Genomic DNA, 27,135 nt, shown 5'->3' with positions numbered 1-27,135 from the left:
AAGGATCCTCCCCACCCTGATATTGCCAGTTTGGGTCCAGTCTGTCAAAACCCCACCTTGGACTTTGATGGAAGCTCAGTCAAAATCCAGTGTGGCCACAATGCCTTTCCAACAACCCCTACAGAAAAACTAAAGCCAGCTGATAAATACAGTGTGTCCAGTTCTGCACTTGTAAGATTGTCCTGTGGATGTTTGACACCTCTCTTGCAGGTAGTGTTGTAGATAGCAAACCAATAGAGCTTTTACTGCTGGGGCCTGCTTGTCAGCCTAATGGATCTCACTGCAGAGCAAATCACTGAGGGGTCTCTACATTCTCCCAGCTACCCTTGAGAAGGTGCAATTTTCGTCACACCTCACATTCATATTTTTTTATTTCTATTCATCCTTACAAAATATGAAAGCTGTATGAAAGTCTTTTTTAACTCTGTTGCCTGAGGCATTTGAAGCATAGATAACAGATAAGGACTTGCTGTTGAGCAGTATCTTGTCACTGCTGGCCTGTATTCATCCTGCAGCAGTTGAGAAAGAGAGAATAAACCAAGCCCAGGCTGAACATAATCCTCAGTCAGCAGCATTTGGCTTGTGTTTATCAATTATTTTGCAACCACTGAATTCTGAACAGTTGCTTTTCCAGGATCCTTTCCCTGGGAGGAAAATTTGGCAAAATTAAAGCTCAGTAGTCCAGAATGGGTTTCTGTGGTATCATCCTAGCAGGACAAGATGGTTTAGGCCAGGATACAATTAAAGCAAAAAAAAAAAGAAAAAAAAAAAAGAGAAACAAACATAGAAAATGAAAGGCATCAAAATACATTAGGAGAAAAGGTTAACTGAAAGCCAGATACTCCTCAGCTATATAACACATGGCATAATCCAGGCTCTAGTCAGAGCTAAATACAACTTGTCATGACTGAAAATATGAATACCCAAACCCACTGATACGTGGGAAATCTGAGACATAGTCTCTGACAAGCTTCTGCTTGTTACATAAATCCACATGCCTGAAGCAGCCTTTTGCCAATAAGCGTTTAAGGTCTGTGAGAAGAAAAGTGTGTAGAGAAGTTCACAGGTGACAGATCACTGTCCAGCTGGTCCAGTTCTCATGCTGAGAACCCTGAGAGATGCCTCCTTCAACCCTAAGAGTGTCCTAACCATGCCTGCCATTTAAATCCATTTGAAATGGATCCCTTCAGATGCACCTCCTATCACAAGTGACCAAGCCCTTCCTGGCCTCTGAGCTGTAGGCAGCAGCTCTCTGCCCCAATGACAAGGCTGGTTCAGAAGTGTCTGAGAATGCTATTTTCCTCACATCCTGGTTGGATTCCAGCTGACAGAAAACATTTCTCCTGCTGCTGTGAAGCAATCTGTGCTGTGGCTGAGGAGACCAGGACCTGTGTGCATAGAGAGGGATGGGTGGGTGAGGAGCGAGGGGGAACACAAGGCACTGTTAAGACCTGTCTGGTTGAAGAGCCACTTGGTTGGGTTGGTCTGATGTTCAGCCATCCCTTCCAACAAAAAATGCAACTGAGATTTTTGTTTGAAGTCTTTCAAGAATTTACAAATGAGAGTATGTGTCCATGCACCCCCCCCCATATATAGAAATACAGATAATTATATGCATAGACAGAAAGAGAGAGTACCCTGGCTCACCTGCTGCATGCTTCTGCTGCCTTGCGACATGCAGGCACGTAACAGAGAAAGGCTTCAAACACTGCCTGAGGCAAAAAAATCTGAAATCTTAACTCCTGACCATAATGAGTAGAAGGTGTACCACTTCTCCAGTGCAGTAACACTGAAGGTAACAGAGACATAATCAGAAGAAGCAGAAAAACCAGTGCTAAAGTAAATGCACGATCCTCAGGATTTATGAGGAGGAAATAAAGCTTAAAACTCTGGCCTTTCATTCTTCTGGAGCAAAGCAAACTCTGACATGCTCAAGGAATTACATATTTGTGAAACAGCTCCTAAGCCTTTAAATAACTGTTACAAAAAGCTGCCTCCTTTATTTATATAATTTATAAAAACTTTATCTTCAAGTGGAAGATGCTTTTTAATGAAAGACTTGTGTATTCTGCTATGTTACACAAAAGTCACATCTATTGTACTAACTCCTGGTTGAAAGAAGAGGTGGTAAACATCTGGACCACAGTGTCTGGAAGCTGAGAGAAGCCTCAGTCACCTTAACGACAGATATATTGCATAAGTCAGTTTCTTTACCTCAGTTTAGTGAAAAATTTTGCCCAATTGCATTTCCTATTACACTGCCAGCACAGACAGTACAGAATGACTATGCTAACTGGGTGTAACCAGCTTTATTCTCACCTGCCACTCATTTCCATGGACTGGGAGTTACATGGTTAAAATCACATTCTACTGAATCACTTGAGGAATGCTCAGAGGACTTTCCTCAAGACCAGTGGTTACAGCAAGGGACAGAGTGACTCTACCTTGGCCAAGGGGATGAGCTGCAGAGCTACTAATTGTGTTCAGAACGTGAGAAGCCAAACAAAGGCTTTTCACATCTGAGGCATCACGGTTGATTTGTCCAGGTCATGGTCTGAATGGCTGATGGAGACAAATTCTCCAGGCCAGCAACATGCAGTTTAATGAAGACTTGTTCAGTCAGCCTTATTAGCAAGGAATTTTGCAGTGTCTAAGGAGGAGGGGTTGATATGCCTTCAAAAGGACACAAAGGGTGCTAATTTCTAATCTCGGCTCCATTCTTTAAAATTCATAGCCAAATTATAAAGTATGAGAAACTGAGGGGAAAAAACCCCATGCAGTTGATAAAGGCAGCTTTTGTATTCAAATTTCTGTGGGAGAAAACATAGAGTAAAAAATTATCTTGGAGGATCTTCACTCTTCCCACTATCTTACCTCATCACAGGAATTAAAAATTACTTTATGCTTATAGTGCTCAACAGTCCTGCCATTCATAACAGAAGACCGAGATATCAAAAAACATGCCATGGCCATAGTTCATTGCCTTAGTGAGTCTAGCAGCTATTTTTTAACAGAAGTTGTATTTTCACCATTTTTACCATTTGTTTACTGTTTTTTACAGGTGTTGACTTGAAAATTACTTTAAAGTAATTTAAAAAATTTTAAAGTAACTTTTAAAGTAAACTGTACTGGCAGATGCAGCATACAGTTTGGAGACCATTACTGTATATTCATCATAGTGTTGTCCTCTTTTTAAATATCTTCCCTTTTGGTTGCACACAGTCAATGTGGAAACTGACTTTATTAAATACATTGCAAAGCCAGCTCCACTTACATGGAAAAAATACAAAACACTGAATTTGCCAAAGCGAACTGGGATTGAAGGCCTTTGAAACAAAAAAAAGTAAATAAATATATAGGGAGTGTTAAGTTGCTAAACTTTTCAGGAAAGATAGTGAGGAATATTTACCTCCTGATGATTACTAGGCAATTAGATTAAAAACAGCACAAGAACATATTTTACACTTTCATTTCAGGGAGGTGACAGGCTCGGTGTGACTGTAGCAACCTGGCTGTGTTACATGTCTGTCTAGACTACTGCATGGGGACTCTGTGTGGTTGTGATGTTAAGCATTGCCTCCAAAACTTCATCAACTTGAGCAGCATTTTCCCAATTTATGCTAATTTAAGCAAAGACTTCTATACTCAAACACTACTCATAGTGTTTGAGTATAGAAAATAAAGCTTTTTTTTTGAGAGGTGGGAGAATGATTTAATGAATCAAGTTAGAAAAATGAAAATATCCACAAAATTTTCATCCATAAAATTGAGTTTTAAAGATAACACACATTTGTTTTTAATTTGATGGTAGAAATCTAGGTATAAGAAATCCTACAGCACCATACAAAATAGAAAATGTCTAGGGAAATACTGTATCTTCAGATTCCTATAAGGTGCAGAAATTACAGTCACTGATGGAATTTAAATGACACTTCAGGGCACTCCAGTAAAGCATTAGCTACTGCTAGAATTGGTATGTATTTTCTCAAGGACTATTTTTACTTCACTACTTTGCAACAGTGCTACTTCAATTATCCAGTCAACAAAGAGAAATTTAAGTTCGGAACTAGATTATGAAGAAATTCTTTTGCATGCAGAAGGGTCTTCTGCCAAGTAAAGGGGAATGACAGTCCCTTTACTCATTTTCTCTTCTCTGCCAGAAGGGAATGCAGGATGCAGCAGGTCACCCACTAGAAACAAGGTGATGCCATTGGCATCAAAGCTTTTAAGCATTTAAGTTATTTTGAATTGGAAAGAAATAGAAGTAGAACAGCACCCAGAAGAAAAAAATTGGGCAGGAAGAGAGAAGATCCCATGGTGAAGAAAGGGAAAAGGAACCGTGTGGGTTAAAGAGCATTTCTTAGAGCAATGGTTCAAGAGACACCTTGAAACTTTTCTGTAAAGCAGGAGATGGGTTGAAGCTGTTTAAAGCTGTTCACTGAGAAATAACTGAAATGCAGAAAAAGTACAGCCCAGTCATCCATTGTTGTATTTTCTTCCCCCTTACTTTTTCCCTGGAGAAAGATATCAAGAGGCACATGAGCTGGATTTCCAGGTGTAGCAGGAGAAGCCTCCTGGGTCCTGGTCCCATGCTGTTTGCCTTGAGAATGATCCAGGAATTATCAGGTTATTCTCAAATGCCTTTGCTCATTGAAGAGTGACTCTTCTCCCTGCCATATGGTGAGGGATGAGTTGATTTCTACTGAACCTGTTTCTCATTTTATCCAGTAGACAAGGAGCTACTGGGTCTGGCAAAACCCTTCTCCTTTCACCCCAGTTTGTTCCATTAGTTCAGGTTTAGGTTGTTCAGAAACGTGAGACAAACTGGTTTTGTTCTGTGGATGCAGCTGGACTGTCAATCTCAGCAGAGCACAGCTCACCCTTTTGCCCCAGCAGTCCCCCACCCTCTGGCAGACCTGGATCACCTTGGCAGAAGGACAGAAGACAGGGCTGAAGCTCCAGTCACCACTTTTTAACATCTAAGTCTCTTGGCAACTGAATCCCCTGATGAAAGCAGAATGCATTCAAAACACCTTCTCTGCATTTCCCTAACTCCTTTGCCCTCTAATAGCCCCCATTACTGACAGCATCACTCCCTTATGAGAACCCTCATGTCCATTGCCTCAGACTGCTCTGTTACTGAGATGCCATCTGTTCTACTGCAGCACCGACCTCTGTTAGCTAAGCTGCCTTGACCTTTATGGGAGATCAGTTCATCTGATGCTGTCCATCTCTGGACACATACGTGACTAATCAGGAAATCAAGTGCTGTTCATCATGTTTGAATTGTGCTGTGACACACAGACTGGTTCCTGCAAGCCTGGGACACAGAACAGCCAAAGGAGCTGAAGCTGAGTCCTGTAATTTCAAACCAAGCAGAGATCAAAAGCATACCTGCAGAGTTTGATCACATTGTGGGGAAGCTCTCATTACACTTGCTATATCTAAAGAATTTGCAGTGGCATTGATTTTAGCAGAGATGTATGGTCTCAGCAGCGCCCTGAGAACATGCCCATGTTGTTAATCCATTGCCACTGTGTCTTCACTGCCTTTGCAGCCATGCTAAATCAAGGAAAATTGCTCATGTGTAATACAATCTGTATTTATCTTAAGGCCAGATTTACCCTGAAAGCCTGAGGTCTACCATCAGCAAGGACAGATCTGTGTGTGCAACAATAAGCACACAACTCTGCTCTTCAGCTAAGCATGTTTTCAAATACAGCCTTCAAAGCAGTGCAGCTTGGTGGCTTTACCAAGAAAAGCCTAATCTACTCACTGAGACGAAGATGCAAGATGAAGACTGTGCAGCAGGCCAATTACAGCATTTGCTGAAGAGACACACCAACACTCAAAGAAGGGGAACAATGCACATGCAACTGCACCAACAGAGTGAAATGCCTTTGTGTCTCTTCCTCCTTGGAGACGAAAAACTCAAAAGATTTGCGAGGAATCCTGCAGGTCTCCCAGGATACACCATAGTTCGCACTAATAATGTGTTGCTGGAGGCAACCAAGCCTGAACAAACAGATCAGTCTAGGGGAGGAGGAGTGGTGGGTTCATGAAAGCAAAGCCACCAGGAAAGCCCCCCTAACTCCTTTTATGTAAACTTTCCCACCCAGATCCTAATGCTGGCTGGCTGGTGAAGGGCCTGCTGCAGAGGCAGTGCAGTGAATTGTGTCCCACTCTGGAGCCAGCTGCCTGTGCTGGAGGCAGCCCTGTGCAGCCCCGAGGCACGGGGAGAGATGACACTGGTGCTGTGGCTGGTGAGACAAATGCACTAACACCCTCCAGTTGTGTGCTCTGCCAGGAGCACCATGTGCCTCTCTGTTCCCTCTGTGTGCCATGTGCTCCCTTTCCACCCAGCCCCTCTGAAGACTCATGCCCACCACCAAGCATACAAGTGCACGTGTAGCAGAGGCAGGACACAGCAAGCACATATACACTATCAGTTTGAATATACTGCAAGGGTATCTGCCTGATGCACTGGCTCAAAAGGAAATAACATCCTGGGATGTATCAAGGAGACAATTCCTGAAGATGGAAAAACAAATATCTTGATATCAGGCTGTGGTGAGACCTCAGTCTTGCACAGTTTTGAACACCACATACCCGAAAGATTAATTCAAACAGCGACATGAGCTGAGAAAAGCTTTCTAGGAAGAAGAGGAGAATGGAGAACCAGAACACTAAAGAGCTTGTCTCATTCAGTTCAGCAAATGAACACAGAAAGAGAGATAATTACCCTGTATAAATATATTAAACTGCTTACACTGGAGAGGGCAAAAAGCTATTTGAAAGACAATATTGGCACAGGAACACATGGATAGGAAATGGTCATGAATACATTTACATCAGAGTCCTGGGAAATAGATTCCATTCCTATGATCTTAAGTGAATCATGTTTAAATAAAATGTCTACACGTGAAAATGCAGCAGCTTCAGTAAACTGTTGACTAAAGTATCCACTTAAATGAAATAATTTCTACAAAGCCTGTAATGGGCTTGAGAACACAGAGCTGCAGGACATATGTTGGCAGGATCTCTAATCCCCTTTTAGACACTAAATTAAATGGCTAGATTTGGAGAGGAGCACACTGAAAATTTTGTTCAACTGTAACAAGAATAGCTGGGACAGGAGAATCTTGGAAAGTTTTAGGTGCGAAACCCAGATTTGGACTTCTTCACAAAAAGTATTGAGCACTCTTAATAGTTTTAAAAAACTGAGTCCTAAGTGATTAGTTCAAATCAGTGTCCATGAAATATACTGCAGTACCACAAGGGTACTGACAAGTAAATTGGACTGGCATCCATGTGACAAAACCCAGAATCACAATTCTCATTCTTGCTAAGCAAGATCAGAATGAAGAAATAGCATGAAGTCTCCTCTTCCTCTCATGTAACACACACAGTCACAATGCAAATACCAGTTTATATAGGCAGACAATTTTGGTTTCATCTGTCAAACATGAGGACAATTAAGACCAAATTGCTCTAATAACAGATGAACATGGTTATTAAGATTCATGTCATATCTGTGCTCCAGTATTATATGGCTTGATCAAGGCTACATGAGGTGAAAACCAGAGATATTGAAGCAAAGACATAAATCAGCAGTTTCCCTAGGGTACTGTCATCCAACTCTGCTCATTTCTGCCTTGGAATAACAGAAAGTGTTACATTTTGTCCCTAACACTGGGGTGGAATAAAAGAAAAAGGGAGGCAGAAGTCCTGATAAAAATGTACATTTATCACAAGTTTCTAAGTGGGCACAAGAAAATAAGTTGTGAACATAGAAGTTGAAGGTTTTGCTTAAATTATTCTGTTCACTATTCATGTTTTTGACAAATCCGCTTCCCATTTTATCCCACACTGTTCTTTGAGGAGATGACTCTATAACTGATCCCCTATAGGTGTTCATCATCACTTTTCCAATTCCTGTGATGCGTAGTCTGCCTTTCTAGGTTTTGGATGATGTCACAGCAAGAGACAAACAAGCAAATCCATGCATTTGGGTGTTGTGAAATTTCTCCTTCTTACTTGCTGTCTGCTGCTGCCAGCTTTTTCACTGGCTGTTTTACTCTGCCAGCTCCATTCAGTCAGCCCCTTCATAATCAGACAGGAAATTCCACACAGAACTGGGATCTCTAATCAAGAGCACATGCAATAATTTACAACTCTTGTTAATTGGTGAAGCCTTGCTTGCTTCTCCTCCACACAGAATCGGGGTGGAAATGCCACTTCTCAGGTGGGTGACTCCTTCCTGCGGTGAATCCCGCTGTGGTTCTGGAGCGGCAGAACTGTGTTCCCTGGGGGGCAGCCAGTGCTGTAGGGCAGCAGCATGAAGCTGGGACAGTGCTTCTCCAGAGCTACTCCATGGCTACAGTGCCATTCCTGCCTCCTGTCAGCACTACAGCAGCATGCTGCCAGGAACTGAGTGCAACAGGCGAGATGATATCGCTGAAAACTGCCAGCGATGTTTTCTACTTAGAAAGAGACAGGGGAGATATCTTGGTGTTCTTCTCTCCCAGCAGCTTTAAGCTTGGAAGCCGCTTAGCATGCTGCAGAATTGATCCAAATAAACCAAGCTGTTCCTCTGTGAACACAGCAATCACAGATAGCTGCTGCACTCAAGCATCCCATCTCCAATCAAGCTTTACACTGAAATGTCCTGTCCAGCTGCAAAATCTCCTGCTGAACTCCTCAGGCTTATCATATCAGCATGTGGCATTCTGCATTAGGGACCAACTGGGGCCAACATAAACACTGTGGCTGAGGAATCACAGCCTTACAAACAGAAATAAAGGGCTTCACACCACCTAGTCTGCCTCACTGAGACAAACTACAAAGCACCTACTCATATCTGTTTTCTTGAGATATTGCCTATATAAAGGCAGATGAGAAGGTCAGTCCTGTGACTTGCCCTGGACTTCTCTCTGCTGTCCTTTGAGCTGATCTATGTAAAAACATTGGTAAATAGGTGTGAAAAGAGTGAACTACATCAAGTATATATGTAGGCTCAGCATTTAGCTCTTCTATAATAAAGATAATTCAGCTACAAATCCACAGTTACTGTACCTTCCACTTCTGAATAGTCATGAGAAGAAAACTCAGCACCTGAACTAGGAGATGCTCATTTAGCTGTTTGCAGCACAGGGCCAATGACATGGCACAAGATCAGAACTGATTCTATGCTAGCAAGCAGACAAAAACCCACTAAATTACAACAAAGTTATATATATATATATATATATATATATAAAATACATACACACATAATGTTATAAAGTTTTTAAAGTTTTTAATTGTAACATTTCCGAGCAATAATGAAAATTAGACTCAGTGAAATGCTGTCACTTTTCTCTTCTCTCACTTTGCCTCCTCCTTGTCTTAGACTTGGTTTTCTTACAATGCAGAGGAGCAGGGAAAGCCTAATTAATTCACAGGAGTAAGCACCATAAGACTCAGCCTTTTAGGCATTAGTAGGAGCAGACACTTCTGAGCTTTCTTCTAACTCCTTTCTTACTATAAGAGCAATGTTAAATCTTGTCCTCCTACACCCTGATATTTCTCATTGTTCCTGAAGAAAAAGCAAGAATCTGATAGTCCTACAGTAGCATCAACCACTCTTCCTTGTGAGGCAAGGTAACAGAGAAGATAAATAACCAGTGTTATTTTCTGGTGTGTAGGGGAGGCAGGTATTGGACCTTTGGAAGTTAGCAGACTACATTTAGGCCCACAAGAGCTGGCAGAGCTGAGCTCATTGACATCTCAGCTTGCTTTAAATGTTATCACTAGGACAGTCCTTTTTAAAAATTAAGTTTTGAAGGGATGGAAATGGCTGATCAGGGACTAACTTTGCTGCAGCTGATGTTAATCAGAAAGATATTATGCAAATATTTGCTCAGGATATGGTAGTGTTATAGAATGGCTTAGGTTGGAAGCAACCTTAAAAATCATCTTGTTTCAACCACCCTGCCTTGAGCAGGGACTTCCACTAGACCAGCTTGCTCCAAGCCCCATCCAGCCTGGCACTGAACACTTCTAGGGATGAGGCATCCACAACTTCTCTGGGCAATCTCCTCCAGTGCCTTACCACCTCACAGTAAAGAGTTTCTTCCACATTGCCAGCTCATGTTGAGCTTTTCATCCACCAACAGCCCCACACCTTTTTCCTCAGGGCTGTTCCCAGTGCATTCCCTGCACAGCCTGCAGCTGTGCTGTTATTTCAAACTGAAGGGTTTGGTCAGGTGAGGTTCTTTGGCCTGAGACATGCAGGAGGCCAGACTGGACAATAATAATGACAACACAGCCCTCCTTTCTGGCCTTAAAGCCTATGAACCAGATGCCTGCACACCAAGATTATTTTCTATTTCTCTCTACTGAATAGATAGAAATAAACATTTGTTTATTGTTGTACCTGTTCTTTCCTCATTCTAATAGTTCCCCCATCCTCCTGGCAGATTTTCTGAGCCTTCCTTCCTGCCACAAGGCAGGACTGAGACAGTGACTCTGGCCCACTACTTTTACCTGCACTCTTCATCAAAGAGCAAGGTTGTCAGTCTATATGGCAAAAGCTATTTCTACTTCACCTAGGTCCAGTTTGCACAACCAAGCTGCAGGCTTCCTCACTGCAACACAAGGAAGAGGACTGAACTCTGCTGCAGAGGTCATTGGGACACTGCAGCCAGGAAGCCTTGAAGATGAGCTAATTTCCAGTACACAGGTCTATCTTGGGATCACAGCACTTCTACTGCCAAGAATTATCCAGACCTAGCTTCTCAGATCTGCCCCATTAATTCATTACTCTCCAAGAAGCTAAAAATGGGATGACAAGAAGGATATAAAACTCCTGAATTGGTGGTTGGTATTGACATGAAAAATAAAGAACCCCGCCTCTGGTGCTGAATCTAGCCCTTATAGTTTGGAGTTGTTTAGGAGTATATTTTAGGTGCTATTTGTTCATGGTATTCTGGAGTCCCCTCCTCCTTGAAGCAAGGGTTGGTTGTTCCTCTCTGCAGCCTCTCCAGCTGGCTTTGGCAGGCTCTCACGCACAAGTTTTCACGTGTCTGGGACTGGGACCCAGCACAAGCTAGTTAATAGTTACACAGCACAACTGAAATGCAGCTCTGGATTGAAGGTGGTAATCATCAGCATGTACTATTCTCCCTCTTGCCGTGGTAATTAACATGGAATAATTTCAGAGCTTGTACCCTGTTCATGGCATTCAGTGCAACCACATTGCACAGCCATATAATCTGTTCGAAGCTGCTTGTTTGAAACTCACTGAACACCATTCTTGCAGTCATTGTATCAGGATTCAGTAGCTGGCTACAGTTACAGAAGAAGTGTAACAGAAACACTGCAGAAAAGCATTAGGAAAAGGTTTGAAAAGTTATTACTTGCCCTCTGTTACCGTCAAGAGATAGCTGGAGCTGAGCTTGTCAGAATTGCCATTTCCAAGTTTTGGAAGAGAAGCACCAGAGCCCCATTAAATGATGTTGAAAATAACAACATTCTCAGAGTTAATTCCTTGTGCTATTTATGAACTGTCTGGATTTTTGGAAGTTAGGGGTCACACATGCAACCTTCTATCTCCAAACATGCAGATGTTCTCAGAAAATAATAACACAACAATTTCCTCAGTATCCCAGTAGTCCCAGAGATACAAGAAAGTGCCAAAGAGAACAACTGGTCAGCAAATTGAACCGTTAACATCAAACATGGCATAGCTGCAGCTTTGCTAAGATACAAATCACAACAGAAGCAACACAACTACCAACAATGCACCTAAAATTGCTATGAAGAAAATTATGCCTACACACAGACATACACAGCTTTATTATCTGATACAGAGAGACTCTATTATATAATCTATGAAGTTTATAATAGAATATAGTTTATGAGCTATGTAAATATATATATCTTCTTTATTACATGCATACTGACCATATATAACTATATTTTGTGTACAATATAATTTTAATTTATATAGATAAAATTATTTTAAAGAAGAATGGTGAAATGCAGAAATCTAAATCAAGCTGTGAGGTATTCGGTCACAACCTCAGAACAGATCCATAACCACAGTTACAAGAAGTCCTCTCCGTTGCTCCTCTGTCTCGCAGATATTTGGCCTTTTTTGAAAGCTGAGACAGGCATCTGCTACAGAAGGAACAAATACTTGTATTGTATCAGTAACAGAGATGTCCTGTGTTACTTATCTTGCAGAGCACAGCACAAAGGCCAAAAGTTCCTACTTCTTTTCATGCTCATTGATCCAAGCTGGGCGATGTGGCGAGGCATGGTAAGAACTCTGAGGCAAGGGCACTTCAGCAGCACCAAACACAGCTTCACACACACTGTGAAAGCCCAGCTGTTGCAAAGTGCTTGCTGTTAGAACCACGTAAACATGCCCCTGGTAAATGGGCAGTCTGCTATCACCTGACCCACATTTCTTGGCTAGCCGCTGCAGGCTAAAGAGTCCCTTGTGCTGGCAAAGCTGAGGATAATATTAAAGGCTTCTTGGCGCCAGATTTCAAACAAGCATAGGCAATGAAGTGCAGCATCTTTTAGCTGCACTTTGATAGAAAAGCACATATTTTCAGCTCTGCTCCTGCAACATTGCTGCCTTTACAGGACATCAGTCTGCTTATCCCAACTCCATCAGTCAGGAGGTTTTCTGCTGTCCCCTGTAGCAAGGGTAACTTTTCAGGTTGCATCACTCAGGTCTCTAGCATCTTCCTCCTTCAGATATCTTCCTAGGCTACATCTTGCATAAACACATGCATTATATAAGCTCAACCCCTTAAGTTTTACACTCACATTTTGTGTCAGTTGTGAGAAAGTTAATTCCCAGCCAATTCTACCTGCTTAGAGCCCACCAGCCCTGGACACCAAGATGCACATTTTTATGGCTGGGACTTGTCTCTGTGTATGCCTGCAGTCAGACCTACCTCAGGCTTTCATCTGCTCCCACACAAAGCCCTGTGCCCTGAACTACCACAGGCAGCTGGTGTTTAAGCATTTTGCATGCAGGATTAATTCAAGACAAGTGGTGAAATTATGGAATAGAGTGTCCTTTTATCCTGTTCAGGCAATAAAAATTCACCATGGCTGAAATAGTTATTTTACTTAGAGTAGAATTTTTCATGCTTTTCTCATCACCAGGATTTTCTCACTTGAAATAGTATTAAACCCAGATTATTTCATAGACCTGATTCTTTACCATCACTAAGTAGATCAAACATTGATTTATTATTTCCACAAGGCTTTTAGCAGTGAAATTAGTCTGATTTTTTTTTCCCTCCAGCAAGCTTGACCTTGGAGTCAACATCTTGGTTAGCAGTCAATGTAACTTCATCATCACACAGAGCATGAGGATTCCTCTCTTTGCCTTCATGGCAAAATACACGCCATTTCATTGTCTTGGTGGAGCCTTCAAACTTTACTACAGACTGAGGCAGCCAGTCCTTTGAGGGGAGAAATGCAAATCAAATGCATGATTCAAGTCAGGTTTAAAGAACTGAATTTCTGGAGAGGGGCAGAGAGGATGGAGAGAAGAAAATGATCATACATTTTTTGTCCACTTATGCACTGTTATGATGGGATGACAGTGGGCTGAACAACAGAAGAGCAGCCAGAACTGTACAACAATTCCATGGCAACTAGGTCCTCAGCTTCTCCACTTCCACAAACCTTCCTGATGCCAGCAGCCACCTCAGGGAGTGGACTGTGAGGCATCCCAGGAACAGCACAAACAGACGCACTTTGTTCATGCTGCTCTTTTGCAAACTCTACACCTGGTGACACAAAGGCTCCCTGTATTTCTCACTTCAAGTTCCAGTATCACTAAGGTACTGGAAGTGTAAGTGTATCTTATGTTTTATGTATTTTATGTTCATGATTAGTGTACCTTATGTTTTAACTAAGAGCACAGCTTTGCTTGTATTACCTCCTTTTTTACTTGTAAAATTCTTAGGTGACTGGAGTGAGCTTTTGTACTCATCTTGATAATAAATATGTCAGTTTGGGACTGACTGAGATAAGAAAGTTGCACACAAAGCTTTTACTGAAGTATCAGCTTCACTTTGGGCCATATGTAGGATATAATCCCATGAGTATGACAGGCATATACAGCAGCCCTTTGTCTTTGACTTGCCTATATAATGTGAAGTTATATATGCACTGGGCATCCCTCATTCCCTTTGCTCAGATGGAGACAGCCCCAGTGACAGCAGCCTATACCAAATCACAAAATAGCAATATCCAGCACATATTCCAACTTGCCTATTCTACCTTTCTACCAAAAAGTGGTTTCCAAACTCAGAGGTACAGGAAAGTAGAGTATTCTGAAATAAAAATGGTCAGACAGATTTGTGGTAACTTCATTATTTGAAAAAAGAAACAGCTCTACTTATCCAAAGTAACTACTACTTCTCCACAAATCCTTTGTCTAAAGTGCTGAGCCAGGACCTACCACGCTGCTGTTTATAAATCTGCTAGAAGTCTAACCCAGCTTCACTGAACCACCAAATAATACTCTTTGTAAGTGATGTATGTATATGTTTCTTAAGGAAGGGACATATGACCTCAGCAAGGCTTGGGAAGCCCATTCTCACAAAACAGATCTTATTTCCCACATATTTTTACATTCACCTCCTGAGAGAAAACACATTAAATATCTCCCAGGTCTGAGCTATCACGACACCAGGGAATTGATTTTCATCACCAAACTGTGTACCTACTGACCTTCCTCAGTTTGGGTTGAACAGCTTTCAGCATAGTGCAGGTGCTTCCTCCTGGAGCTGTGTATTTTTTTCTGTGTCCTGACATGTCAGCTTTTTTATGCACTGTGAAAGCTTTGTCATTCAGCAGTTCCCATCCTCCATGACATGACTGGCACTACTCTGCTCTATTTCTCTCACTTCAGATTACCCAGAGTACAACTGAGGAGCAAAGAGCTACAATGCCATGCAGCACATTTTTCCATAATCAGGATTGTGTCTGAATAGAGCCCAACAAGGTCAGATACAAGATCCTTAAATGGTTAAAATCTGCTCCTGAACCATCTTATGTCATGTCTTAAACTCTCTCTGCATTTACTGTTCAGTAACAGTGCAAAGCACTATGCAAAGAATGCCTCCAGCAAACTGGAGCTGTGTCTTGGCACTCACTGGAACAGAGAGGAGCAAGCAGAACTGGGCCTGCCTCAGCTGAATACACTGCTGAGAAAACTTCTGCATGGAAATTCAGGAAAGGCATCTAGCCTCTCCCACAACATATTAGTTCCTAGATCAGCTTAAGCTGATGTGGCATGTCAAAAGCAGAAATGCTCCAAGTCTATCAACAGGTACACAGTTGCATTTGGCTCTAACTTCAGGAGCCTGCACATGTCAGTGCTGTGTAAAGGCCAAGTGTGATTTTTTTGGAATTAGAGTAGAACAAAATGTTAGTCTGCCTAATCCTTGAGTTTATTCTGCTTTGGATCCATTCCCTGTGGCTAAATTCTGAACAGTGAGTTTGAGCAGCATCAAAAAGATTGAGATGGAAGCTTGAAGGCTTCCCTCTTACCAGCTGAATCTGCTGCAGATGTTCTGCCACTGGTCAAGTCCTCGGTATTCAGCGACTGCAGATCTGTGTAGGAGGGAGCAATGCTTGGGCTGCTGGTGTCCTCCGAGTTGGTTGTCCAGCTGCTCTCTGAGGCACGGGCCTGCCTCTCAGAAGAGTTGGAAGAGGGAGAAGTCCAGCTGGGTGCTTTTGAAGCAGACACTGGTCGCAAAAAACAGGTATTGGTTAGAGACATGCAGGGCAGTCTACCCAGAGATCACAACTATTCCAAAGGCATGCTAGATCAGCGTACTGGGGCTCTGTAAATACAAATTCCAACATGCACAGCAACACAGTTATTTTGTAACAAATGCAGAACAACTTAGCTAGTGCCTGGCACTGTCACCTCCAGCACTACTCAGCTGTCTGCCTTAGATTCCATGCTGCAGGCAGCCATATGCTTTCCTGTTGCTCAAGTACTGGAGAAGCTGTGACTTTTCAGAACAAGATTTCACGTTTCTGACACTGCTGACAAGACCTGAATATGTTTGTTGTGCAACTCTGTGGAGTTTTTACAGCACCACAGATTTTTTTAAAGTGGTTTTATTTAATTTAATTAAGCATTCCCTATCTGTAACACCCACTCAAATGCAGTCATCATCTCAGGAATGCTCTGCATGGAGGGGGAGTATAAAAATTACCTGAAATTGACCTGAAATTAATGTGCACTAGGAATAACTTTTGTTTGTGAACATGCAGAATGTAGAGCCCCAGTCTGAATATACTACATAACATTTTTGCTCAGTGTAGACCAAAAATCCTGTTCTCATTTGCCAGACTTGCATGTCAAACAGTTCAGACCTGCCTAACCATCACCCAGAGCTCGGAACACAATCACACACATCCACTGCTATGAGTTTGTATTCTGTACTGTTTGCATTGCATGCTCTTTGCCCACATCATCACTTGAATGCTAGCAACAATGGGCGGCTGGAGTGAGGAAATAATAGTAATAAAAAAGAAAGCTATGGTAAAAAAGTCTTCCTGAACTAAGGAAAAGTGTACAGGTAGAGACTCATTCTAATTTAATATCAGCTTAGTAACTGTTTTCTAAATTGGTACATCTGTATTTAGCTATTAAACCAAGAAAGATCTTGATGCTCCTCAAATCTTGCAGTTACAGTGAACAACTACTGACACAGAGATTCTTTTCTCAGTATGTAATAAACAAGCAACTCTTACTGTGTTGACAGATACTTTGGAAAAAAATGACAAATTTAGTTAAAGAAGATTTCTCTCTCTCCATCCAAGCGATGTGATGGGACATTATTCCACATAGAACATCCAAACAGTGCTCTCTGCCTTGCCTCTTGAGAAGTGTGAATTTATTTTGTATATCTGCACTGATAGCCTCAGGTAAGCAGGCAGTGGTATTTTTATGAGTGTACAGCTGTGAGGCTACTGACTCTGAGTGCCTTCCAAGGAGTCATCCCTGAGGATGAGGAGATATAAGGCAGATCTGCCTCCTTATTGCACAGGCTGACAGCTGTTGTGGCAGACACAGAACCAAAGCCCACCCCTCCTCCCTGCATAACTGCACACTGTGTGGTGCTCAGTGCCTGTAGAGAAAGAATGATGAGTGTATGACTGTAATCTGTCAGCGCCTCTCTCAGTCCTTTTGTTAAACACAGCACCTGCAAAGCCATCCTTAAAACTTCAGCTGAAATTGCTCTGACAGACAAAGCACTTTATTTGGACATAGAGGACAAAGGGAAAAGCTGAACTCTGTATGTGGATCACTAACAGGAGCCAAGTGTTTTTTTAAAAGTGTGCTTTATATCCTAGAAACTGTGGAATTATTTAATTTTAAAAAATCGTAGATTTCCAGTGTTTTTTTTAAGTCAGTCACAGCAATATGAAAAAACAGGCTACTTTAGAAACATGTAAGATCTAAGAACTCAAATACTGCCAACTAGTTTTGTGCTTTCCAAACTCATTTTTTATCTAAGAAGGCATCTGACTGGACTAGCATTGCCAAATATTTCTATGTAAGGGCATATTAATTTTATTCCAGGCAAGTTGGGCCATCTTGAAAGAACAGAATTGTTTGCTTTTTTCCTTAAAAGAGTCTTGTACTTTGGAAAACCAAAACCACAGGGAGCTTTTTCTGCAACAGCTGTTCTTTAAATTCTTACTACAGTCACCTTCTACCTGTGACTGTTCTAGGTTCCTCAACACTAATTATTAAAACTAGCAAAAGGGCATTTTCCCCTATGCTGAGCCAAAAGACCATCTAGCAACCTCAAAAAGCAAGACAAGCAAAAGTAAACATCTACACATGTTTGTTTAAGATCTCTCTTCAGATGCTTCTGCTTGCTGCTCTTCAGATTCCTGGAAGTGCTGCAGCCAAATTCCTAAATGAGGCAGGGCTCTTGTAGAAATTTTGAATTCAGTCTCTAATGCCAATAGACAGAGAGTCACAGCCTTTCTGCTGTAGGAATTTCTCAGAAATCTGTTTATGTTGAAAGACCGGTGCCAGAAGTATCCCTAAATTGCAAATTCTGTAGCATGCATTGGATACTGAAACTCAACTCACTGATTCCCAAAACAAAAAACGTTTCCTTCAACATGCACTTTAATTTTCTTGACATATCTATGCTTAAAACAATGGATTGGCTTTTAATATGCAAATTTACCTTGAATCATTAATTCCTTTTTGGTGTTTTGAGGATGTGTTCCTTGATCCCTACACTGTATTATAATAAACCATGTTAGCATAATTTATTTTCTTATTACATAGGACTTCAGATTTTTCTCATTTTAACACAGCATCACAGTTTCTAGTGACAGGTGTAGTTTCCAGCTGCTGATCTTGTGTTGCAAGTATTGCCTACTTTCAGAGAGGACAGCACAAAGTAGTTAAGCCCAGATATGCTGTTGGATAGCCTCTCAAGGGTCATGGTAAGAGTCCAAGTAATCTGAGCCATTTAAAACCCGACAAAGCTCTTGGGAAGAAGTGGGCGTGGCTGAGCAGGATGGATGATGTAATAGATCTTGCCTTACTCTAATTACGGTGAGTAAGAATACCTCATTGAATTGAAGAGTGCAGCTAACACTGATAGAATATGAGACTGTGAGCTGGAGGCCCATTGTGTAACAAATGCAAATGTTTTGTCACCTGCTGGCTGTGATCATTTACAGATTGTGTAGCATTTGTGATAGGAACATTTGGGTCAGCTTTAAAATCTCATTTTTCACTTTGGCAGTAACAGTTTGACTAGGCTGATAATAATCATAACAAAATTCAAATTTCTCCTTTTCTCCACAAAAGGAAAAAAGAGAATGGGACACCACAATACATAATTTCTCTTAATATTTCTATGGCCTCACTCAAGAGTTTTTGCTTCTTGAGGAGAAATCCACATGATATGGCAGCTCTCAGTTAACTATACATAAATCTCAAATGCTGAAATATTTTGAGTCAAACATTTTGCTTAGCATTTACTCTACCTGAACCTGGCAGAAGGAAGGGTTTACAAGACCATACTAAATAAAATAGTTTTCACTGTGAGGCTTATTATGGGTGCTTTTCATTTCTGTACCTCAGATTTTGACCTTTCTTTTCATCTTCCAAATTCTTTACCGGTTTGTTCAGCCCTGTTTCTTGCCATCAGTCCCTCAACCTCTGCAGCCCCAACAATGCCTTCAGTTTTCCCAGAACAAAAAGGATTCAGCATTAGCCTGGGTTTTGTTTAAAATGTACTTCCTATAGAATAACCACTACATTCCAACTGTATTTAAATTGCTATTTTTTTAGACTCTGAGTATTTTGAGAGAAATATTTGCTTTTGGGGGAACCTGTGCCAAAATACTGTAGCCCCAATGTACAGAATCTCTCTCTCCGAGGATTGATCCTCTTTGCTCTCATGGTACTCTGGAAATCCCACTTTGCAATCCCTTTTCAAAATGTTTCCAGGCAGCCTGGCCATCAGCCTGGGTAATTATCTGGTCAGCTGAGCAGCAGTTCAAGCATATTCAGACAGACAGACAGACAGACGATTTCCTAACAGCGCTGGAGCCCGGACAGGGGTGCTGAGCCTCCAGGACGTTGCTCTTCACAGCTGCCTGCACAGGAAACAGATTTCAAATGTGGCCATCCTTCTCACACCAATCCTTCTGTTTGCACTTAGCCTTTACACTCCTCCCTCCCCCGGCTGGGTACTTGCCATTGTTCCTATGCAGAGTGTTTTCTACTGGAAATGAGTAATTGCTGTCACCTCGGGCTTTCCACTCCGGGTGTTAGCGAGCGAGCGCAGCTCTCCAGCTTTGCTGCCGCCCATAGAATTAAATCGTGATCTGCACAATAATGGAGAACAACTAGGCTGGACTTTATCCTACCTCTTGCTGTCAAGTGTCAAAGTAAAGGACCAGAAACAAAGACCTGTCATTTCTGCTTCTCTTTAGAGGCTGTCAGCTGCACTGGTCTGGCCCTTTATCATACAGGGTTCAGAAAAGGAGTGGGACCAGCTCATAAGCAAGGATTTTAAAATACCCTTAGGAAACACTTCCCTAGGGTTCCTATATAGTTCATAGAATAATAGTTTCCCATGCAAGAATTACATGGAGTACATCCTGGTCTGACTGTTAGGGGAACCACCCTCCTCCACGAATCTCAGATGCCAAAGTCAGCATGCAAATATCCTCCCTCAGTGACATGGATCATACAGGACAAAGCTCTACAGGGGCACAAATGAGTGTCTCCTACAAAACTGCAATGCTTTTGGAAAGTCTACTCTACTCCCCTCATCTGGATGTCCTAGACCTCTGCCTACAGACTAGTGTCCCCTGTGACTGAAAACACCCACCAACAGGCAGTGCTTTTGCTAATCATATACCTTAAGGCCAGGCCACATCCCTCCAAGGGTAGGACATCAGGTAATATACCATAAAATTTGGTTTATTGAAGTCTTTTTCTTATGATTAGCTTTATTAAGGTTGAGCAAAGATTTTTAATGTAATTAAAAGATTTTTTTAATTAAGAAGGTGTATTTATAGGTTTTTCAGTTAACAAGAACATAACAACATTAGGATGGAAATACCTAGTCAGAGCAACCAAGAGCCCCATTTGAAAAAGTACGTGGCTGTGTGAGTAAGCATAAGGATCACATAGCCATGAAACTAGAGAGAGAGGTAGAGTATCTCAGTTTTACATATTTACACTTCATGGGTATTCTTCCTTCTCTCCACACCACAAGGATAAATAAGTATTTACAACTAAGAACCAACAAATAAATATAAAGAAGATCAGAGAAATCTCTTTCAGAAGAGATTCTAAAGGTTCCCTTACTTGTGCACAAAGGTCCAACCATACTGTCTCAAAAGGACTAGTCTGTAGCATCCATCAAAATAGCAGATGGAAAACCAGATGGGGTTTATCCAAAACCCAATCCAAAGCTGACAATCCAAGTTTTCTGACAGAAGTACTATTCATGTGTTACAGGGAATATCTGATGGACTCAGTGAGCAGAGGAAAGCTATAACTCTTTAAACTGCTTTAATAAATAGCAGTCATAAAGTTGAATTAATAAGAGAGAATCTCAATTGAAACTTGAAAAAGTAAACTGTTGTTTACTTTGGCAATTACTCCACAACCTCCTGCAAGGAAGGACAGAAGTCTGTTCATGCAGAAAAGCTAGAAGCTCATACAGCCACACCAGTTACCATGAGCTGATGAGGCAAGGCAGAGGATTTGCATGCATGTTCAAAGCATGCCAGAAAGAACTGCTATATTTGAAGAAAAGTGCATGCAGTGCTGGAACTAAGGTAAACACCTGTTGTCTTTGTCATTCTCCAGCTGCTAAATCACAAGACATCAGGAAGTATCAAAAGAGAGCAGGAAGTACTGATGAGCACTGGCACATTAGTTGCTGGTATCAATGAACTGCTGGCAAAAAGCATATGGGGACTAAGATCAGGCAAAGGCTAGGATCACAGAGGTGATTACCACTCTTTGCGTTCCAGAATACAAAGGCAAATATGGCTCAGACTCTTTCAATGGCTTTTCCTATCTCTATGTAAGAAATGTCACTGCTGAAAACACCTCTGTGCTCTTTCCCCATGAATGCATTTCGGCAATCTCCAAGACTTAGTCAAGACACAGGTGGAGTGAATCACAAAAGGCTTTCGTTTTCTTTACAAAAAGAAAATATTTCTTGTTCAATCCAGAAGGCCCTTTTTGAAACTCTGATAACATCAATTGTGTTAAAATACAGTGCAAACTACTCAAACCTTTGAGAAGCCAAAGAGCAAGGCAAAAATCTGGTATGCTCTCATTGTACTTTGTTATCTTACTGGAACAGACTTTCTCATTGCTTTTGCCTTACCTGTTTGTGGGTGGGTTGATGAAGCACTTGTCCACGGTGCATCTTCAAACTGAACCCAAGCACTGATGGACGATGACAGATCAGTGCTGGGAGACACATGGTTACCAGAATCCACCCTGGGCTGCTCAGCTGCCTCCTCCAGCTCTGAGCAGAAAAGGTCTTGAAATCCTCCATTTGCATTGTGGTTCTCTTCTGAAGATGTGTCAGAGGAATTAAAACATTTCACTGGAGGAGCCTCAGTGCTACCTAAAATAGAGGTAACATAGAAAGATTTACAGGATTGATCATTATTTCATTGTTTTTTATTGAAACACCTAAAATTTGCCACTAAATGTAGGAATTTTTCCTTCACCTAATGCAGTTTTTGGATTAACACTGGGCAGTCTTGCACTTGATTTTAATAGGCGAGATGTCCTCTATGGCTGGTTGGATACTGCCTTGAATTTCGAAGCACAGATCCAAAACCTGTAGTAGATCTACATTACATCACACAAGAAGAGTGATTTGCCTTTTTGGCCCAAATTCTCCTATTACATAGGGGTAGCAGGAGATAATTCAATCTCTGCACAAACTGCTTCCACTTAGAAGGCAAGCTGTCCCACATATATCACATATATATGCTAGATTTATGCCAGTACTTGGTCTAAATCAAACAAGGAAGTCTCAGCAGTTCCAGAGAAAATCAGAGCTTACCTGGTGGGGGAACAGGGAGGAGCAGCTCGTCAGGGAAGGACACCCACTCGGACTGGTGGGAGGCAATGACACCTGTCAGAGATGTCATATTCGCAGCCGGTCACTCATCTTCACTCGGGGATCAGAAGGAGGAGGAAGCAGAATGGGAGAGGTACAGTGGAGATGAGACAGTAGAGGGAAACTCCTTTGCACTTTCTTTTCAACTGCTGTTAAGACAAGAAATTAGATGATTTTTTTTTAGAAAATTAAATGGGAGGAACTAGTGCCACCATTACAGAAAGTTAAAGCAATTTATGTACCACAGTCACAGAACTGTCAAAGCACTACCACCTTTGAGACAGGAATGTCACTTGTGTCTAAAGGAGGGTTACACTTGAGCAACTCCTTCATATAAAGCAATCATCTTCATGTTAAAACAGTCCATCACCAAAACCAATGTTTTAGTCCTTACTCAAGGAGCCATGCCTCTCATGATCCCAGCAAGAGCAGATGAGGAGATTCTCCCAGGTTTAGCAAATTTTGATGATGTAACTTAATCCCCACTCCAAGCTATTAGCATGTCTTTGCCCACCTTGCTGCTTACAATGTCTAATCCCTTGGCAGAGCAAGCAATAAGCTGCATGTTTCATTATCAATAACATTTATGTAGCTGATTTTAGAATGAAGATGAGTGGCCAATGACTCTCATCATGGTCTGGGTATAGAGAGCTGCCTTCTCATCTAGATGCACCTTCCACTCTGCTGCTTGACTGGCACTTCACATTTAATTTTAAAAACCATCTTAGACCTTGTCCAGAGTTAAGCATGATTTTGCTGTAGCTCAGCAAATGTTTTCACAGATGTGAAAACTGAATTTAGTAGGCCCTTCAACAGTATGCACCTCACACAGATCTGTGAATCTGCTAGATGGAGTGGAGCACTGGAAAGTGCTCTGGTTGTTAGCTAGTAACCAGGAGAGTCAGGTCCAGGCAGTGAAATTCTCTCTGACTGGAAACCACGACCACCCCAGTTTTGCAAAACTTCAAAACTCTCAGAAGACTCTTCCTAGGGAAATATGCTAATTCTGTCCCCAATTATCTCAAGCACTGAAGCTCTTGTTGCCATGGTGTTGAAGTACTTGAACATACTGAAACTCAGACCTATTTGAAAGAGCTTTAAGCAGCGTTTCTTGGCCTCCTGTCTCTCACCTAACTAAAGGGTTTTTCAGGGTGAAACTTCATATTAGTGTACAAGAACAGATACTTCACCGAGACTACTCTTTATCCCATATTAACAAAATTTGGGCCTAAAAAGCAGACATATTTAAATGCATTCAATCTTCAAGCATTTCTGAAGGAGGCAGATCATGAAATAGCTTCCAATATTATTATTCTCCTCAGGGCCACGAAGTCCTTTGTCAGCTGAAGGCAGATCAGCAGTCAAGAAAGAGCTGAAAAGGTCAAAAGTTCAGAAGTCACAAACCTGCCTGACAACTAGAATTCCTGTCAGAAGATGAATCTTTTTGAGCAGAATAGAATGCAAAATGTACCATTTCCTGCAAAAACAAAAAAGGATCCCCAGAGATAATCCTGATGGTCAAGTGCAATTTGCCATAAGACTGATCCCCCCTTGCCATAGACTTTCCAGGGCTATGAACCCCTGACCAGTCACCCTGCACATCTCACCCTTGTTACACAACCAATTCCCTCCTGCAAGGAACAGCAGCACTTGAGCCCCTTTTCCTCCACTGCCATGGCAGGACCCCTGTCTCCATGCAGTGTGGGCAGGTACACCTGCCTACCCTGAATAATATCTATTCTGGGTGCTGTTAATAGGAACTACAAAGCTAAACATAGAAGCAAGCTAAGGGAAAAAAAAATCAGATGTTTAGGGTCATCTGGAGGCCATAAAAGGGAAGGAGAGGATGACCTTGGTGTCTTGTTTTCCTCATGTGACCAATTAAGCTGTTTGTTTTGGTCTTGTTTAAATATCTGTAACTAAGTTTTCTTTTCCCAGACAACTGGATACTGACCTGCCCTTTCTCCTGGAAAAGTCCTGACAGAAGCATGAAGTGGCAGGAAATGAAAAAAGAAAACAGTTTACCCTGCCCTGTATGCACAGAGACTTCAGCAGAGCTCATTTTAAAATTTCTTTTTCTTTTTAATTTCAAGGGGAAGAAAGATATGAAAGAAGGCAAGAAAATGGACTGTTTCAGCAGTACAGATACGTGGGAGAATTACACCATTATTTTAAGATGGATTTCCTCTAGTACACTACTGCCCTGTGACAAATATAATTCTTAAAATCCATTTAGTACCAGACAGCAAAACTAGCACTTTAAAATGGACAGTAATCATTATAAGCCCAGAAAAGCATCAGAACACTGTGCATTGAGGGTTACACAACTTTCCCATGACAGGAATTTTCTAGAGACTTCCCAGTTTGGTAAATAAAAGAGATTGTGTTGACTTATCAGGGTTATCACGCCCTTTAGACAAGCAGCCTGAAAGATAAGAAAGGTAGTCTGAGTAACTAATAACTTCAAAAATATTCAGAATAGAGGCATTTTGAGGATGCATATGTTAGGTTAAAAAAGAAAAAGAAAAAGATAGAATTTTGCATTCTTTCAACATTCAAAGATCCTCAATCCCACCCCTTGACCTAAATGCCTGTACAGAATTATGAATTGTGTATAGCTAACACCTGTGCAGACTATGTGGAAAAAATACTTCATCCACAAACTTCACCTCTCATTCACTCTCCAAAATCCTCCTTCAAGAAAGACCTAAGCCCATCCCAGTGTGAACCAACGGGCCTCAGCCAGCACAACACCAGCGCCACTGTGCATTCAGTTAACACAACGATGCTGCAATCTGCAGAACCACCACAGAGGTAAATCTCTGCAGAGGAACCATTTGAATTGTGGGTAACCCTGAATCCTCTCTGTACCAAAGCAGCCAGCACCACTATTTAAACACTGCAGTGAGTACTCTGCAAGTGAATTTCAGAGTGTTCCTTCCTGTTCTTCAGAGATCTCAAACATCTCTGGCTATTCCTAGAGGAATGAACTTTGGAGCCTACTAGGACTAAGAACAAATGGATCTTCTAAACTCTAAGTGAGCTACAATTAAAGCAAAAGTTTATGCTGCACAGCCCAAATAAGAGCAGACGGAAACACATTTCTTGGAAAAAGATATTACCAGGCCAGACCAGCAACCTTTTTCTGTCTACACTAACAGGATTGTTTAGATTGTTACTTCTGGATTTGTGTTATTATGTGCACTAAGCATTTAGTGCTGAAGTGGTTAAAAAAAGTAAGCTAATTTATCAGATTTTTGGTATAAAAAAAAAAGAAGTGAATCAGAACTTTGTTTGTTTCCTACTATTACACAGTAAATACAACGTTTTACTTATTCACCCCAATGATCCTTACCATCAATTCCAAGGCAGTGACCTGACCATGAGGAAAAAAACCTCTCTAAGAAGCTGAAATTTCTGCTTCAGGTGTCCCTTTTTCACATTACAGTTTCACAGTGGTGCATGTAAATATGAGTGACAAGCAGGTGACAGTTATTTCCAGGTCTCCAGGAGGCAGAGATCATAGAGCTGGAACAAAACTCTGTGTCTCTTTAGTCCCCTCAGTGTTTTGATTATACAAGCCCTTCTGAAAACTGATGAAGGTTTATTCTAAAATGACAGAACTGCTTTGATAACTAGAAACCTCTTATTTCAAAACTATGTGAATTCACAGACTACAGCCATTCCTTCTTGTGATGTGATTACACATCTATCCTTTTGAACAACTCCACTCCAGCAACAAATGAAAGGAATAGCATTGTCCTTCTACCTTTATCTTGGTAAACCAAAATCATGTATTTGAGAAGGACACACATAATTATCCAGAAGTCTGTCACCCAGCACCTTGTACAATGAGCCCTCACTTTAGGAGGGACCTTTACACACTTTGTGAGTACAAACACCAACAGTACTGATGTTGGTATGTAGAAATGTTTGTGCCACTATTGATGCTTAGAAGTATCTGTAATGGATTTCAGAAGTATCTGTAATTGCACGGTGTTTTTGCAAACATACCATTCCAAGTATTTAATTCCTCGTGTTTGGACAGCAAACTCAAACAGTTTCTCAGTAGATTTCAACTCTGCTGAGAAGAAACAGCTTGGCACAGTTAATAATTTTAAGCACTAAGGTCATTTCTCCAATTGCTTCAAGTTACATCCATATGATGCAGGCTGCAGTTGGCTTTCTGATCACTACCTAGAGTTACTAGGTTACAGTTATATGGGAAAACAGGAGAAAAAAGTCAGAATAAAAATATGAGAATGAAATTCAGTAGTTTGCTTTCTTGTTTTCCAATTATATATCAATAGCAAGCTTGTGCTAAGTGCATAGTCTCTATTGCCTTACATGGCGATACTATTGAAAAAAATCCTGTAATCCATGCAGTGATTCTGTTTTTCTTGCTTATACCTTCCCTTACAGTTCCAGGAACTGAAATATTGACTGGTTACAGTGG

General features: G+C 41.4%; 1 protein-coding gene across 2 annotated transcripts in view; it reads right to left on the bottom strand.

Moving 5' to 3' along the window:
* Nucleotides 1-27,135, bottom strand: part of STON2 (stonin 2) — a 67,789-nt gene that overhangs the window by 30,106 nt on the left and 10,548 nt on the right. For both annotated transcript variants that reach the window (XM_063160168.1, XM_063160169.1), the window contains exons 2-4: nt 22,623-22,828; nt 21,930-22,175; nt 15,571-15,768 (exon numbers count right to left, since the gene is read on the bottom strand). In XM_063160168.1, the coding sequence (XP_063016238.1) occupies nt 15,571-15,768; nt 21,930-22,175; nt 22,623-22,710 (532 nt within the window). In that variant the 5' untranslated portion in view covers nt 22,711-22,828. The remainder of the gene's footprint in view (nt 1-15,570; nt 15,769-21,929; nt 22,176-22,622; nt 22,829-27,135) is intronic.

The sequence above is a fragment of the Melospiza melodia genome, chromosome 6 (genome assembly GCF_035770615.1).
Source record: "Melospiza melodia melodia isolate bMelMel2 chromosome 6, bMelMel2.pri, whole genome shotgun sequence".
Taxonomy (NCBI): domain Eukaryota; kingdom Metazoa; phylum Chordata; class Aves; order Passeriformes; family Passerellidae; genus Melospiza; species Melospiza melodia.
Note: the sequence above shows the minus strand (reverse complement) of the source record. Positions and strands in the feature narration are given on the sequence as shown.